The 14,824-nt window shown below is 38.4% G+C and overlaps 3 protein-coding genes across 3 annotated transcripts; 1 reads left to right on the forward strand and 2 right to left on the reverse strand.

Annotated features, from left to right (window-relative positions):
• Positions 1-10,056: 10,056 nt before the first annotated feature.
• Positions 10,057-12,056, reverse strand: TTLL12 (Tubulin tyrosine ligase-like 12). Its single transcript, XM_076403234.1, has one exon. The coding sequence runs from the start codon at positions 11,999-12,001 to the stop codon at positions 10,211-10,213; it is 1,791 nt and encodes a 596-aa protein (XP_076259349.1). The 5' UTR covers positions 12,002-12,056; the 3' UTR covers positions 10,057-10,210.
• Positions 12,057-12,099: 43 nt separating this feature from the next.
• On the reverse strand, positions 12,100-12,912 carry tsu (40S ribosomal protein S12 homolog tsunagi). Its single transcript, XM_076403237.1, has 3 exons — positions 12,618-12,912; positions 12,402-12,551; positions 12,100-12,347 (listed from the first exon to the last, which is right to left on the reverse strand). The coding sequence occupies exons 1-3, from the start codon at positions 12,805-12,807 to the stop codon at positions 12,196-12,198; spliced, it is 492 nt and encodes a 163-aa protein (XP_076259352.1). The 5' UTR covers positions 12,808-12,912; the 3' UTR covers positions 12,100-12,195.
• Positions 12,913-13,092: 180 nt separating this feature from the next.
• Rpt5 (26S proteasome regulatory subunit Rpt5) lies at positions 13,093-14,700 on the forward strand. The gene is made up of 4 exons (XM_076403236.1): positions 13,093-13,496; positions 13,550-13,722; positions 13,776-14,432; positions 14,486-14,700. The coding sequence occupies exons 1-4, from the start codon at positions 13,172-13,174 to the stop codon at positions 14,618-14,620; spliced, it is 1,290 nt and encodes a 429-aa protein (XP_076259351.1). The 5' UTR covers positions 13,093-13,171; the 3' UTR covers positions 14,621-14,700.
• Positions 14,701-14,824: the final 124 nt, after the last annotated feature.

Genomic DNA, 14,824 nt, shown 5'->3' on the forward strand with positions numbered 1-14,824 from the left:
GCTGTCGTGCAAATCATCAAGGATTAGCCATTGTAGTTGGTTCAGTAGGATGGCAGAGCATAAGCCCAAGTCGAGATGCGAGTAATTTTCGGTTGATATGAATGTTGGAAAGCTGTCATTGAGGATGTGAAGGCTAATCTTGTAAACCATTTGAGCTATGAGATGACCTCTTTGATTGTATGTTGGTGAACCCAACTCGGATGCATGAGCGTTTAAGTTTCCCATTATCATTATTGGGTGAGGTAGTTGCGATGTTAGAATATCTATATCAGTTTTGGTAATGGTTATTGAAGGAGATATGTATAAATTGCAGAGAGTAATAGATCTGCTGGACCAGTTTATTTTAATGGCCACCGCTATGATACTTTTATTTAGTCTGATTTTGTCGTATATCATATCGTTACTGACCATGATAACTACTCCTCTAGAAGGCCTTAGATGGAGTTCCGTGCTAGCTCTCGAAGAGAACGGTCGTGTCCGGTCCGCCGAACCTACCTGCGCCTCCGAGAATTACCCGAAACTTTCTCTAAGACGGTCGATCCGTTATCACGTTTCCACCAGTGCCTACGTCAAAAAAGCGTCTGTAAACGCCGAAAAGGCGCATTTACAGACAAGGCAATGGCGTCATGTACGTCAGAGCCGACGTCGCCTCCTGAGCATAATCCCAGTTTTCTTAACTCAAATGGACCATCTTTCGAAAACAGCCGAGAAGTGCTCATAATAGATTTAAGAAGACAGAATGAAGACCTGCGAAAGCAGATAGATGAAGTTAAAATATTCGCTAAGGCACAAACAGACGCCCTGAACAAACAGACGGAAAAGCTGGAAAAGAGCGAAAAGGCTTCCGAAGATCTCAAAGAAGAAATTAAAACTCTCACAGCTACGATAACAGACTTCATGAAGTATCAAAAAGATGCCATTGAAAGAAAGACTCCCGCTGCCACAGAAACCCAGACCCAGACACCAGCTAAACCGGCACAACGGTCAGACCAAACTCAAGACCCAGCCTGCGCAGGTAAGTAGCCAGGCCACTAAACAAATCTTAACCTCCACAGCAAAAACAGTGCCAACCGTCTCGGCGACTGTTTCTCAAACTCACCCAAAGGAAAAAATTCCGTCTATAGTGCTCCGTGACAAGAAGAGGTTCATGGAGCTCATTAGAATTAATAAGGCACAATCAATAGATAATATAACCCGAAACAAAAAGGAGGGCATTTTCTTATTCGTCGCCACAAGCGACGATTACCGTAAACTCACTATCCTGCTCGAGGAAAGGAATTACCCTTACCATTCCTTCTGTCATCCGGAGGAGAGAACATTCCGGGTAATAATAAGAAACATCCTAGAATCACTCTGCATTGACGAGGTACGTGAACTTCTCTGTGATCAAGGCTTCCATCCCAAATTTGTGCAAAGATGGAAATTAAAATCCGGGATAGAACTACCAATTGTTCAGGTAGTTGTCCCTCGCGAAGAGCGACATATCATATATATGACCAAACTCGGCGTCATCACAGTGAAGGTCGAGGTCCAGAGGGGAAACGGCCAGCCAGTGCAGTGCTTCAACTGCCAGCTTTGCGGACACTCCAGCTCGTATTGCCGAGACCCCCCCCCCCCCACGGTGCGTGTAATGTGCCGGGCATCACGACACTAGATCCTGTACCAAAATCCCAGAAGCACCTCCAAAGTGCAGCAATTGCGGTGAAATTCATACCGCAAACTTCACCGGTTGCAGCTGCCATCCTGCTCCAAGAAAACCAAAAATTCCGACCGAATCCAGGCCTCCACAAGGTTCTGCATGGAGTAATCAAGGTGGCAGGAAGCTAAACCAAAAATTAACCAGCGCCACCCAGCCTGCTCCAACTGAAACTCCTGCTCCAACCAATACACCGGACCTTAACTCCTCAATGCAGGCGTTTACTGACCCCCAGGCTTTCCTGCAAGTGATCGCCCTGGCTCACCAACTTGCTCGTCTTTTTCCAAATGTCGCCGCCTAAGCGGTAACATTTACCTGTTTCATTAACTTCCAGCAGCCTTTTAATTCTTCGAAATGGCTGTTCCGAAATCTCTTATACTGATGACATGGAATGCAAACAGCTTACGCGTAAAGCAAACGGAATTGGAAGACGTCATGACATTCTATCACTTTGACATCGTTCTCATCCAGGAAACTTTCCTGAAACCTTCGCATCGTCTCTCTTTCGATCACTTTTTTGTCTACAGAAACGATAGAACTCCGGGTGGAGGCGATGGAACCGCTATTCTCGTCAGAAAAGGAGTCAAACACGAGCTTCTTCCATCGTTATCAGTAAACAACTTCGAAACAACCTCCATTAAAATCGATATCCAAGAACGCCCCTTCGTGATTACATCCCTGTACAGGAAATCTTCTGCATTCAACTATGCTGAATACCGATCACTCGTCGAAGAAAAATTTCCAAAAATAATAGGTGGCGACTTCAACGCCCACCACCCCACCTGGGGGTGTTCCAGAGCGAATCCCGCAGGTAACGCCATCGTAGCTCTAAGTGCAGATCTGGGCTACGGTCTTGCCTTGCCAGATGAACCCACCCATCACCCTAGTACAGTCTCTCAAGGCGCAGCAAAAATCCTTGATTTTTTTATTCTTCAAGACGTAAATCGCCATTCCGAAGTTCGAGTCCTTGACGAACTAGACTCTGATCATCGTCCGATCCTTCTCAAACTCGGAAACTGCGCCACCGCTCAAGTCCCACTAACAAGATTCAGAAAAAAAACCGACTGGAAAAACTACCAATCTCTTCTCCTTAAATCCGATCCAATACTGAAAATTAACACACCAGAACAGCTCGAGGAAGCCGGACTCAAGCTAACTCGCGATATTCAGTCTGCTCTCGAATCTGCTACAATCAAAATTTCATCATAACCCCAGCCGTGGAAAAACAACCTTCCCGCTTCTCTTAAACGTGAAATTCGCATCAAAAAGGGTTTATGCAGATTAGCTCAATTCACCCTTGATTCTGCAGACAAAAGGGAGGCGAACAGAGCATGCAAGAGGGTAAGGGCGACCGACTCGACTTGGCAAGCAATGAAATGGAATTCATTTCTCGCGGACCAAAGGCTGGATGGCCCCCCTTCCTTCTGGCGTGTCTCCAAATGCCTCGTGGGGAAGAACAATGTCATCCTCCCCCCTGAAGTCAACGGTTACAGGAAATTTCGCAGTCACTGGACAAGAAAAAGTCGAGCTCCTTGCAGAGACCTACAAAGCTCAAATGAAATGACTCCCACCCGCACAGAACACTAAAGCTAAAGACATTGACACTGTCATCAACGAATCCAATTCCGTCAAAAGACCAGTAACCCCAGCCTTTCTTTTCAACAATTTCGTGTCTCCAAAGTCTCTACAGTCTATGATCGGCAAATTTCAAACCAGAAAATATCCAGGTTTCGATGGAATATCGATTACCCAGTTAAAAAAGCTCCCGCATAAGCAGCTCACAGAACTGGCAAACATCATTAACTCCATCATGAGGCTGCAACACTTCCCGGCGTCTTGGAAACACGCACATATAGCGGTTATACCCAAGAAAGGAGCAAAATCATCTCCATCTGATTACAAGCCTATCAGCCTTCTCAGCGCCATTTCGAAGCTTGCCGAGAGGGCAATACTCTACGCTCTCAACTTTTTCACAAAGGAAAACAACATCATTCCAGATGAACAATTCGGCTTTCGCGCTCACCACTCATCCGTCCATCAGGCTACCCGTCTGGCCGCACACATCCATCATGCTCTTGACCAACGCAAAAAGCTTGGAGCAGTTCTTCTGGACCTAACCAAAGCCTTCGACAAGGTCTGGCACGACGGATTGATCGCATAGTACGTGCGGTTAGGCCTCCCAGAAGACCTAACCGCTCTCATCAAGTCCTATCTCTCGGACAGATCTTTCCAGGTCAAGATCAGGGCGTCACTTTCCAGTCGTAAACAAATCGATGCTGGCGTACCTCAAGGTTCCCCGCTGGCCCCAGCCTTATTTAACCTCTTTATTTCAGATTTGCCGAGAAAAGAGCACATTGACGTCGCGTTTTACGCTGACGACACTGCTTTCTTCACGGCCGCTAGGTTCGAAGTTACAATTCATGAACGTTTACAGAAGCAGCTTGATCATGCGGTCAAATGGTTCAAATTCTGGAGATTGCAAATCAACCCCCTGAAAACCCAGGCCATCATTTTCCATAAGAAGCGTTACGCACTGCGCGTCTCGCAACTTAAGATCGACACTGCAATAATTCCATGGCTGGATAACGTCACGTACCTAGATCTTCACTTCGACCGGCGGTTCGGTTGGCATTCCCAAATCCAGAAAGCAATCCAAAAATTTCGGGAATAGCAAACCTGATATCTTCTCTGATCTGCCCTTCTAGCAGACTTCCCATCTCCATCAAATGCTTATTTTACAAGATGTTAATTCGGTCCGTACTCCTTTACGGATCTAATGTCTACTTCAAGTTTGTTACACCCAACCAGGTCAAACGGCTTCAAGTTTTCCAAAATAAGCTCCTCAGGAGAATATTAAACGCTCCATGGTTTGTCAGAAATAATCAAATTTATAGGGAAACTCACACTCCAGAAATCAAGCACTTCATATCTCAATCATTCCACAAACAACTACTCAGCACAAGTTCTTCTGAAAACGCGCTTGTTCGCGAGTTGGTCGACATGCTGGGAGCTTAGCACCGCGTCACCGCCAAGCTCCCCCCCTTTTCCAGGCTGAAACGACCTCATCCGTCGCTACAGTCATAACTTTTGCCCCCATACAGCAGTACCCAGTTGTGTGTTAACTCAGGTTCGCGAATCAATAGAATCGCCGGGCCCTCGTGCCCAATAACGGCTGCCCCATCAGCGGGTGCCATATCCCCAAATTTAATGCAGTAGCAGTAGTGATCTGGGGTCAACTGTGAGGCGGTTTCGGTATAGTGTATTGGTAAGCCCAGAGGCAGTCCCACATAACCCGGTCCAACTTGTCATTCCAGGGCAAGTCTCCGCGACCAGGTATACGTCATGCATTCCACAGCCTGGTTTTTAGGCCAGAACAAAAAAAAAAGGTCTTAGATGGTCAGTTCTATCCTTTCTCACGTACTGGAAACCTTTGACTGATATAGAGTCTGATTTCTTGAGATTTGTTTCCTGAAGAATCAAGATGAAATGTTTATAGATTCCCAACATTATCTTTAATTCGCTGTATCTGAGTTTGAGTCCATTGTATTCCACTGTAGAATTTTTATTGTCATTATTTTGATTTCGTGTGTATAGTGAGTAGTCCTTATTTTTGAATTTCAATATCCATGTCGTCGCTGACTGAAGATTTGGAGCTGCTTCTGTGCCTGCTTCCAGAACGACTATTATTGTTTCCCGTGTTAGTTGGCAGGAAGAGGCGAGATGTGTGAGAAGAGCCGGCGGTCGTGTCGCTGCGAGCGTTGTTCCTCTTATTGGAGGAATGAGAGTGGGAATGTCGGGAGGAGGTGGAGGTAAGATGGGAATCCGCGCCCTTAGGTGCAGTTTGGAATTGGGGGTTAATTAAATCCTAGTTGGTGGGGTATGAGATGATGGTGGTGGCTTTGCTTAGCCGCCCGTTTTGGCTATGGGGGGCTTAAAAGTGGAGATGCTTTTTTCCACGCTGTTGGTTTTGGATGGCTTATGATCAGATTCTTTACACTGTGTTGCTGTAATAGCGTATGTTTTGTTTGTTTTTATGCTTTAGCATAGTTTAACTGTGTATTTCCTATTAGGTTCTTTGCTTTGAATTTGGCTGCATAGTAGGATATTTTCCGGTTACTTTCAACTTTTGTGACAAAAACTCTTCCTTGTATGTATGGTATCCCCCTGTATCTGGGGGAGTGATCTTGGCCGCAATTGACGCAATGTGGCGGTGTTACACATTCATTTTCGCTATGTGTATCTTTTCCGCATGAGGGGCTAGCTGGGTTATACACGCAATTCTGAGAGATATGACCAAATCTCTCCTTTGCAAAAGCTTAAAGATGGATGAAGGGCTACAGTTATTTCAATGTGATGCAGTTTGATGAGCTTCATAATTCTTTCGAATTGTTTGTAATTTGAAGTTATAGCTAACAAAGAACCATTTCTTGGTTTTTTAACTGATTCCATTTCTCCTACTGAGGCCACTAAGTATTTGTGTATTATAAAGGGCGATAACTTTGCTAAAGAATCATCGTTTGCCTTGATCACAAAATATTTATCGAACTCGATGCTGTAAATGGTACTCTCCACAACTCTGTATTCTGTACAAAGCAGCCATTAAACCATTAGTATCTGAACATCGAGTTGATGTATGTTCCATTGTCGATGCTAAATATGATCTGTTACAGTTGTACCATGAGAGATGGGGTCATCAAGATAAACGTAATGTGAAAGCAAAGCTCAAGAAGGATTTTTGTATTGATGTGAAGATAGATAAAGCAGAAATCTGTGAACCATGTACATACGGAAAGGCTCAGCGTTCACCATCTGCTATAAGAGAGAAGTCAAAAACTCAAGGTGAACTAATATTAACAAATATGTGTGGACCTTTTGATAAATCATTCGGAAAGAAGCGTTACTTTGTTTGGTTTAAGGATAATTATAAAAAACTTAGGTATTGTTATTTTACAGCACAAAAGTCAGAGGTAATTGAAGCGCTGAAGGTACTTGAGGCGCCTAAGGCACACAAAGACATTGGGCCATTTAGTAAAAGAGATACTGAGTGATAATGGCAAGGAGTTTGACAATGGAGGGGTTAGATCTATCTTACCCAAAAACGGAATTGCACTAAGGTTGACGGTACCCTACACTCCTGAGCAGAACGGAATTTGTGAGCGAGACAATAGAACTGTAGTTGAAATGGCCAGGACCTTGAAATATTCAAATCCAGAAGTGACCTATCCAGCAGGATTATGAGCGGAGTTAGTTAACACCGCCGTATATATTCTGAACAGAACGTCATCTGTAGATGTTAGTCCTTACGAATTGTGGAATGGAAAGAAGCCGCGAACCAAACATCTAAGAATCATTGGTTCAATATATTATACCCATATCCTACAAAATCGAAAACAAATGGATAGAAAAGTCGTAAAAGGGCGCCTCATAGGATATGATGGTGATGAACGGTTTAGAATTTGGACTGAAAAGGATCAAAGCGTTATTTTGTCTAGAGATGGTATAATTCGAAGAGAAACCTGGATGTTGTAATGAACATATTATAAACTACCATTTCAATAAGTGAGTGCAGAAGAGGAAACTGTTAATGATGAGTCATAAGATTGTGAGAGAAACAATCCAAAGGAAGACTGAAATTGTTTCAGAGTTTCAAGAAGAGAGACTAGATGCCAGGCTAAGAGATCGATCAACTTTAAAAAAGCCTCAGTCTTTGAATGATTATATTCTTTGCAATCAGGGAAAGAAGATAACATAAAGCAAAAGTTTCCAAACAGAGAAGCAGTCGGAGACAACTAACAACGTAATTCAACATGTCTCGACGGAGCAGCAGGTGGCAGACATCATGACCAAACCACTTAAGTGGAATGGTTTACGGGTTTTGTGTGGAAAATTAGGGTTTCTGTAGGATTGAATTCTTTTTCTTTATTTGATTATTGTACTTTACAAGGGAAAGTGTTAGAGTAAATATTTCTTCTTTAGTTAAAAGATGGAATCTGTATTAAGTACAATAATGAAATGTTACTACATTCATGTTGTTGTTGTTTGTTTTATATAGATTCATTCATTAGTTCGTTTATATAGAGTATTCAACTGTTTAGATGTTTAGTATTAAATAAAGCTATTTGTTAAAAATAATCTCAGAATATCAATTAATAACCGTAAAGTCTCAACAATCACTATCAATATCGACTTCTTTAAGCAGATTTTCTGTATTCATCAAAATGAGAGGATAACGTAAGACATTCTTGGCCCATCGTGTTCCTTAACTCTGTTTCAAACATTTCTATTAGCAATCTGTTTTCAACAGCTCGCTAATAAATTATGAACAAAACAAATCTAATTGTCGCTTGTATATTAATAGGTACATATTTTATTTTGAAAACTTTTTTGTGTTAAAAATCTAAGTTTGATTATTTTTTACTTTTTAGTGTGTTCCTTATTTATTTTTGGAAGTCAATTAAATGTTTTTGTTAAAAATTTTATTTTTCTCCTTTAAGTGTTAGATATTTACTTCATAAATTACGTCATTATTTTAAGTAGTATTACAATACAGTACAATACATAGTATTACAATAGGTAGGTCAAGTAAAGGTGCAGCTCGTATGGCGAAAAATAGGAATAAAGAAACAATGATTGAAAATAAAGAACGTTTCAGGCCTCGGGGTCCGCTACCTAGCATAGGTGATTTGACAAATCTAACCTATATATACCATAACAACAAAAAGTTGTTGCCCCCATCGGGAATGGCTCCATTTAATCTAGCGCCGTGTAGCCACGTGACATTACGTGACTTTGGGTCATTTAATAATAACAATATTAATAACGATGATTATGGAAGTGGTCTTTAATTTAATTAATGTGAAGAAGTATTCCTACGAAGAAAAGTTCGAATTTACAGGAAAAAAAATGTAAATTTGATCACTGAATATCTGCTTTAGAAGTCTGTGATGTTATAATAAATTCTGCAAAAGATCGATTTCATTTTAAAAAGCTTGTAGTAATTGCATCACTTTTCTTTTTGGATTACTTTAGAGAGTATTGTGGTAAATTTCCTGAGGATAAAGTTTTAAAATGTATGTTCCTTTTATCCCACACCTGATAGGGAACGATTACAAACTGAACTGTCAGTTATTTATTTAAAAAATGACCACAAAATATTACATGGTGCCACTACCTCTTCTAAAATTTTTAATAGTAAACAATTTAGGAGACACGTTGAAGGAGACTAGACAATTATTAGAAATCGTGATAACAAATCCTCAGACGACATCAGAGGCTGAAAGGTGCTTCTCAACACTAAAGCGCATGAAAACATTTTTTTGAAATTCAGTGGGTGAAGATAGTTAACAGCTCTTTCCATATTGTTTTTTTCCAATTTGTTGAAAAACAGTTTATCTCCGAAATAGATAATTTTAATTGCATAGTGATTATCAATTTAAAGAAATAAATCATGCAAAAATAATACACACCAGACTGATTAAAAAAAATTTTTCCTAAAGTTTTAATAAAACTACATCGTTCCTTACTTATTTATTCTACTCTTATTATTTATTACTGAGTCCTTTTCGTTTTATTGGAATTTATTTATTTGTAACGCAAATTACACAAAAGTTTTAGGTATAAAAATTCTTCCTCAATATAAGCCTTAACCGTGCCACCGTGCCAGGTGTCCCTGTTTCCTTGAAAAGAGAAACAACATTTGCGCTAAGCCGATTAATAGATACATATTTGAACCTTAACGTTAACTTCCAGGTACCATATCAGCAAACTTCTACCAGAACAAGATTTGCTAAAACAGATCTTACCATTCTGGAAATACATTGAACAAATAGAATAGAATAATCTTTGTTGCGATGCAACAGCGTGTTTTTGTTGTTTGTTAAATGTTAATGATGTTTTAATTATCTAATATGGCCGGCTAGGTGGCGCGGTGGTAAAGGTGATAGGACAGTCCTCCTGCTGTTGCAATAGCCGCGGGTTCGAATCCTGCTGGGGCATGGTAAGTAAATTTATGTTTGTGATTGTTTAAAATTTGTGAATGTTCTAGACAAGAGTGTAAAATCCGACAAGAAAATTTTTCCAGTCACGCCAGTAACCAGTCTGGGTAAGACCGGATGTCATATGGGATGATTTATAAAGTTGGTCACTCGCCAGTCGGTAGGCTGAGGACCGTGGTTTCGGAGCCCATGTTAAACTTTAGGTCCAGTCAAGATAAACCCATAGTTGGTAAAAGGAGACTTTAAAATGTATTTAAAAAAAATCTAATATGTTTATTTCTATGCCCGAATATGTAACTTATGTCTCCAGCTTATTCAAAAATGTTATATTAAGCTTATTATGATGCAGGAAAATAAAAAGATAGATAATTTCAAAATTTGTTTATTGATAATTATACCAAGATTATAACTTATTAATTTTTTGTAAAAAAGATTATACAATTATGTAATATTTATACTGATGTATTGCATTAAGAAAACAATAATCCTCCATACAAGCGTAGTGAAATTTTTAAATATTTTACAATTTATAAAAAATATCATTTTCTTCGTTTAAAAATAAAAGTTTAAATATATTGTTATAAAAATTTGGATAATAATTGCAGGCTCTTTCACAATCTGGCATAAAATTTATTTCCAAAATTTTAGGTTGTATTTCATTATTGTCCCACTCCAGCATCAAATCAGCAGCATATAATGCTCTGGATTGGGGGCTGTGTGCTATACCGCATGGCGGAGGAGAGGTAATGGCGCATTCCATGATATCCTTTATCATAGTCATTATTTTACCCTCTACATCGCTCCAGGCATAAAGGCTATATTGTTTCTCCCAATCGGTTATAAAATCTGCGCACTTCATGTGCTTCAAAGTGGCATTTTCTGTATAATTCATTACTGTAAAATGTTTTTCATAATCCTCAAAATTATCCAAGGAAAATGGTTTGTTAGCAAATCTCAGGAAGAAATTCTTGTATACATAAACTTGAAGAGGTTTAACAGATTTCAATAAAATCACATATCTCACATCAAATTTTACTCTTCCTTCACAGTCGTCCCGATAGAACAATACAGGTTTTGTTATATATTTCTGTGCTATTTTTGGTCCTGTTGATGGCAGTCTCATGATGTAATTCAAGTTGTTTGTAATATGCATATCCATACCTCGAGCTAAATTGTACGGTTTAATAATCCAAAAATTTTCAAGACCATCCTCTTCCCGTTTCTGGAAATAACTTGCAAAATTTCCAACTTCAGTCACCAAATTGTATGTGATAGGAAACCATGGGGCGAGTTCCTGATTATCTCTAAATTTACGACAAGTCATACACAACAAATCTTTAACTGTTAGTACATACTCATAAGGAAACTGATTTACAAATTTTGTGGGTGTTTTGCTTAACATTTTAAAATCTCTAAAGTGTTCGGTTAACCACCAGATGTCTGCTTCATCTTCATTATCCGTTAATGAAAATTTTGGATCAGTCAAGTATTTCCTAACTAAACTATATTGCGCAAAACATGAATATTTCTCTTTTGTTTGTTGCTCCCCTGTGAGCTTCTCCAGATCCGGTAAAGTTTCTGAAATATGTCCACTTAAATAGTAGTCTGGATCAGCTAAGGTAGGTTGAATGGGTACATCTTCAAATGTATTTGGAATCCAGGGTAACAGAGTAGCTTTTCGAAGTACTGGATCTCTAACACCTTCTGCAAAATCTCTATAGAGTAATTCACCCTGTTCGATATTTTCTTGCATAAATAGCAAGGAGTACATGCCTTCATTTAAGTATATAAAAGGAACAACTCTGCAGTTAGGAGTATCACTGTGTGTAAGAGAAGAACCTACCTCATCCATTACATACCAAATTAAAGACTGTTCAGTGCCCTCAACATTCTTCACTGAGTAACTGCTGCTGACTCTCCACATATTATCAAAGATCTTATCTATCAACTGTTCTTTAGGGAGGTTTACATCAATTCCGAGTATTTTGGCCATTCTAAACCTAATTGGATCATACTGCAGATGAGCCTTGGCCTTTGAAATTTCGTAAGTCCAAGCATGGTCAATTAAAAATATGTTATCAGGATCGTTTTTATTTAAATCCGTTATAGCTTGAACAGCCCATACAGGTTCATAAGGTTTTCTTGATTCGTCATATTCAACGCGAACTAACTGTAGAACCTTACCAGCATCAAATGATTGTGTGAGTAATTTTTTGTATAATATTTCCCAATAAATTTCTGGAATTCCCGAAGCGATTAGTTGATTTTTATGTTGATTCAAAAAAGTTTCTATTGGAGAAGTATGCCCCATAGTAAGATATTAAAACACTCAAGATTCACGTTGTCTAAAAATGAGGTTATGTTATGAAATAGGATTAAGAAGGTATTCAACATTAAATAAAAACATAATTAAATTTCATTTATTAATTTTATTATAAATAAAACGAATTGATAAATCTGCATGTATTACTTATGATATCCTGAGGAAGTATAATATAGCTTAGGTTAATGCCTTCTACTCTTCTTTTTTGATTTTTTTGGTCCTTTAACAAAACACCAATCTACCCCGATAGTTTGGCCCAAAAGAGTGGTTCCGTTTAGAGCTTCCCTCGCTGCAGATGCTTCATCATAGGTCTCAAATTCGATAAGAGCATAGCCTGAAAATATAAATAAACATTCCATAATCATTGATAAATGTATGCTTTAGTTACCTTTAAGAAAACCTGTTCGTCGGTCAAGATTTATATTAATATTTTTAATTTGTCCAAACTCAGAGAACTTTTCTGTTAGATCGTCTTCGCTAGCTTCTTCATGAACAGATGTTATAAATAAGATCCAACCTTCTACAGATTTCTGGGGGCCTTAAAATTTAGCAGTTAACTTCTGCTATAACTAGACTTTAACACTTAGTTTTCAGTTATTTTTACCTGGTTCATCTCCATCTCCAGCATCGACAGTTTCATACCCTCTGATTTTTTCATGCTCTCTGGATTCGCCCGGGCCAAATCCTCTGCCTTTTCGTTTTACCACTTTATCTTTCAGTCTTAAAATACTTTGGTCACCTTCATCTTCAACATCAATATCACCAACATCGTTAATATCGAGTACATCAGCCATACTTTCTTTTAAACTAATAGAAAAAAGACTGTAAACTAACTGTTTATCATAGAAAACCGTACACAATAATCAGGTATTAAAAAACACGTTGACATAGGGGAAAATAAAAATTACTAAGCGAATATATCATAAAAAAATTGAAAATTTACTAAATAAATTTATTTAAGCATACATTTGTTAGTATTAATGACCTTCTGTTTTATTAAATTAATCAAAATAAACATAAATCACTATATATTATTTAATTCTAGTAGTTTGAATGTAATTTTGACACCATGACTAGCTAAACTCATTTTGACAGAATTGTTTGCTAACATCATTTTCGGTTCCTTATATATCAAAAAAGTTTTGTATAAGAAACAACATGGTAATTATGTCCACCACGCTAGAAGACAAAGATATTTGGGATAATGGAGCTCTTGGAGAAGAAGTATTAAGAATGTCCAATGATGAAATTATAAGTAGAACCAGACTTTTGGACAATGAAATTAAAATAATGAAGAGTGAGGTAATGAGAATCAATCATGAATTACAAGCACAAAATGAAAAAATCAAAGAAAATACGGAGAAAATTAAAGTAAATAAGACCCTCCCTTACCTTGTATCAAATGTTATTGAACTTCTCGATGTTGATCCTCAGGAAGAGGAAGAAGATGGAGCTGTTGTAGATTTAGATTCCCAAAGAAAAGGTTTACAGTTTGATTTTTATTACACCAAATTTTTTTAATTCGAAATATTTTAGGCAAATGTGCTGTGGTTAAAACCTCGACAAGGCAAACTTATTTCTTACCTGTTATTGGACTAGTAGATGAAGATAAACTAAAACCTGGTGATTTAGTTGGGGTTAACAAGGACTCTTATTTGATTTTGGAGACATTACCTGCTGAATATGATGCTAGAGTAAAAGCTATGGAGGTAACTATTATCACTTTATTAATATTTTTGTAAGTCTAACTAATGTTGAATAGGTTGATGAAAGACCAACAGAGCAGTATTCTGATATTGGTGGTTTGGATAAACAAATCCAAGAACTGATTGAAGCTGTTGTATTACCAATGACACATAAGGATAAATTTGTAAATTTGGGCATACAACCACCGAAGGGTGTGTTACTCTATGGACCCCCTGGAACAGGTAAAACTCTGCTGGCTAGAGCATGTGCAGCGCAAACAAAATCGACATTTTTGAAACTTGCTGGACCTCAGCTAGTCCAGATGTTTATCGGAGATGGTGCCAAGTTGGTAAGAGATGCTTTCGCCTTAGCGAAGGAAAAAGCCCCAGCTATCATTTTCATTGATGAACTGGATGCGATTGGCACAAAAAGATTCGATTCTGAGAAGGCGGGCGATAGGGAAGTGCAAAGAACAATGTTGGAACTGTTGAATCAGCTAGATGGTTTTAGCTCTACAGCTGATATTAAAGTCATAGCTGCAACAAACAGAGTAGATATCCTCGATCCAGCCCTCTTACGTTCAGGACGTTTAGATCGTAAAATCGAGTTTCCCCATCCGAATGAAGAAGCTAGAGCTAGAATAATGCAAATTCATTCAAGGAAAATGACTGTAAATCCCGACGTTAATTTTGAAGAATTAGCTAGATCGACGGATGATTTCAACGGCGCCCAGGTAACTTGTCTTCTATATTTAGAACTTCTTTAAAAAATATCTTAATTCTTCAGTGTAAAGCAGTATGTGTTGAAGCTGGAATGATCGCTCTCAGACGTAATGCTACTGTGGTAACTCATGAAGATTATATGGATGCTATAATGGAAGTTCAAGCGAAGAAGAAAGCCAACCTTAACTATTATGCTTAAAATTCAATGTTTGTTTTTTCTTCAAAATCTTGTGTACTATTTATAAATGTTCTAAGGAATATAATAATTCATTTTTAAAACTTTTTTTTCTATGCGACGGAGATATCTCGAAATATTTAGGTTTGCAGTTACATTCTCCATAGTTAATCATATTGAATTGTAATAGATGAAATTTAGTTAAGCAAGATTTTCTGTTATAATTTA

Source organism: Rhynchophorus ferrugineus, unplaced genomic scaffold (genome assembly GCF_030347505.1).
Source record: "Rhynchophorus ferrugineus isolate W39M unplaced genomic scaffold, kcgeb_rfMv2 rfM4, whole genome shotgun sequence".
Classification (NCBI taxonomy): domain Eukaryota; kingdom Metazoa; phylum Arthropoda; class Insecta; order Coleoptera; family Curculionidae; genus Rhynchophorus; species Rhynchophorus ferrugineus.

Excerpts from the sequence above, each read along its gene's own strand:
- TTLL12 (XM_076403234.1), bottom strand. The coding sequence starts at position 12,001 with ATGGGGCATACTTCTCCAATAGAAACTTTTTTGAATCAACATAAAAAT.
- tsu (XM_076403237.1), bottom strand. The coding sequence starts at position 12,807 with ATGGCTGATGTACTCGATATTAACGATGTTGGTGATATTGATGTTGAA. Across the intron at positions 12,552-12,617 it reads TGGAGATGGAGATGAACCAG|GCCCCCAGAAATCTGTAGAA; the intron begins GTAAAAATAACT and ends CTAAATTTTAAG. Across the intron at positions 12,348-12,401 it reads ACGAACAGGTTTTCTTAAAG|GCTATGCTCTTATCGAATTT; the intron begins GTAACTAAAGCA and ends TTATATTTTCAG.
- Rpt5 (XM_076403236.1), top strand. The coding sequence starts at position 13,172 with ATGGTAATTATGTCCACCACGCTAGAAGACAAAGATATTTGGGATAAT. Across the intron at positions 13,497-13,549 it reads TTTAGATTCCCAAAGAAAAG|GCAAATGTGCTGTGGTTAAA; the intron begins GTTTACAGTTTG and ends GAAATATTTTAG. Across the intron at positions 13,723-13,775 it reads CTAGAGTAAAAGCTATGGAG|GTTGATGAAAGACCAACAGA; the intron begins GTAACTATTATC and ends AATGTTGAATAG.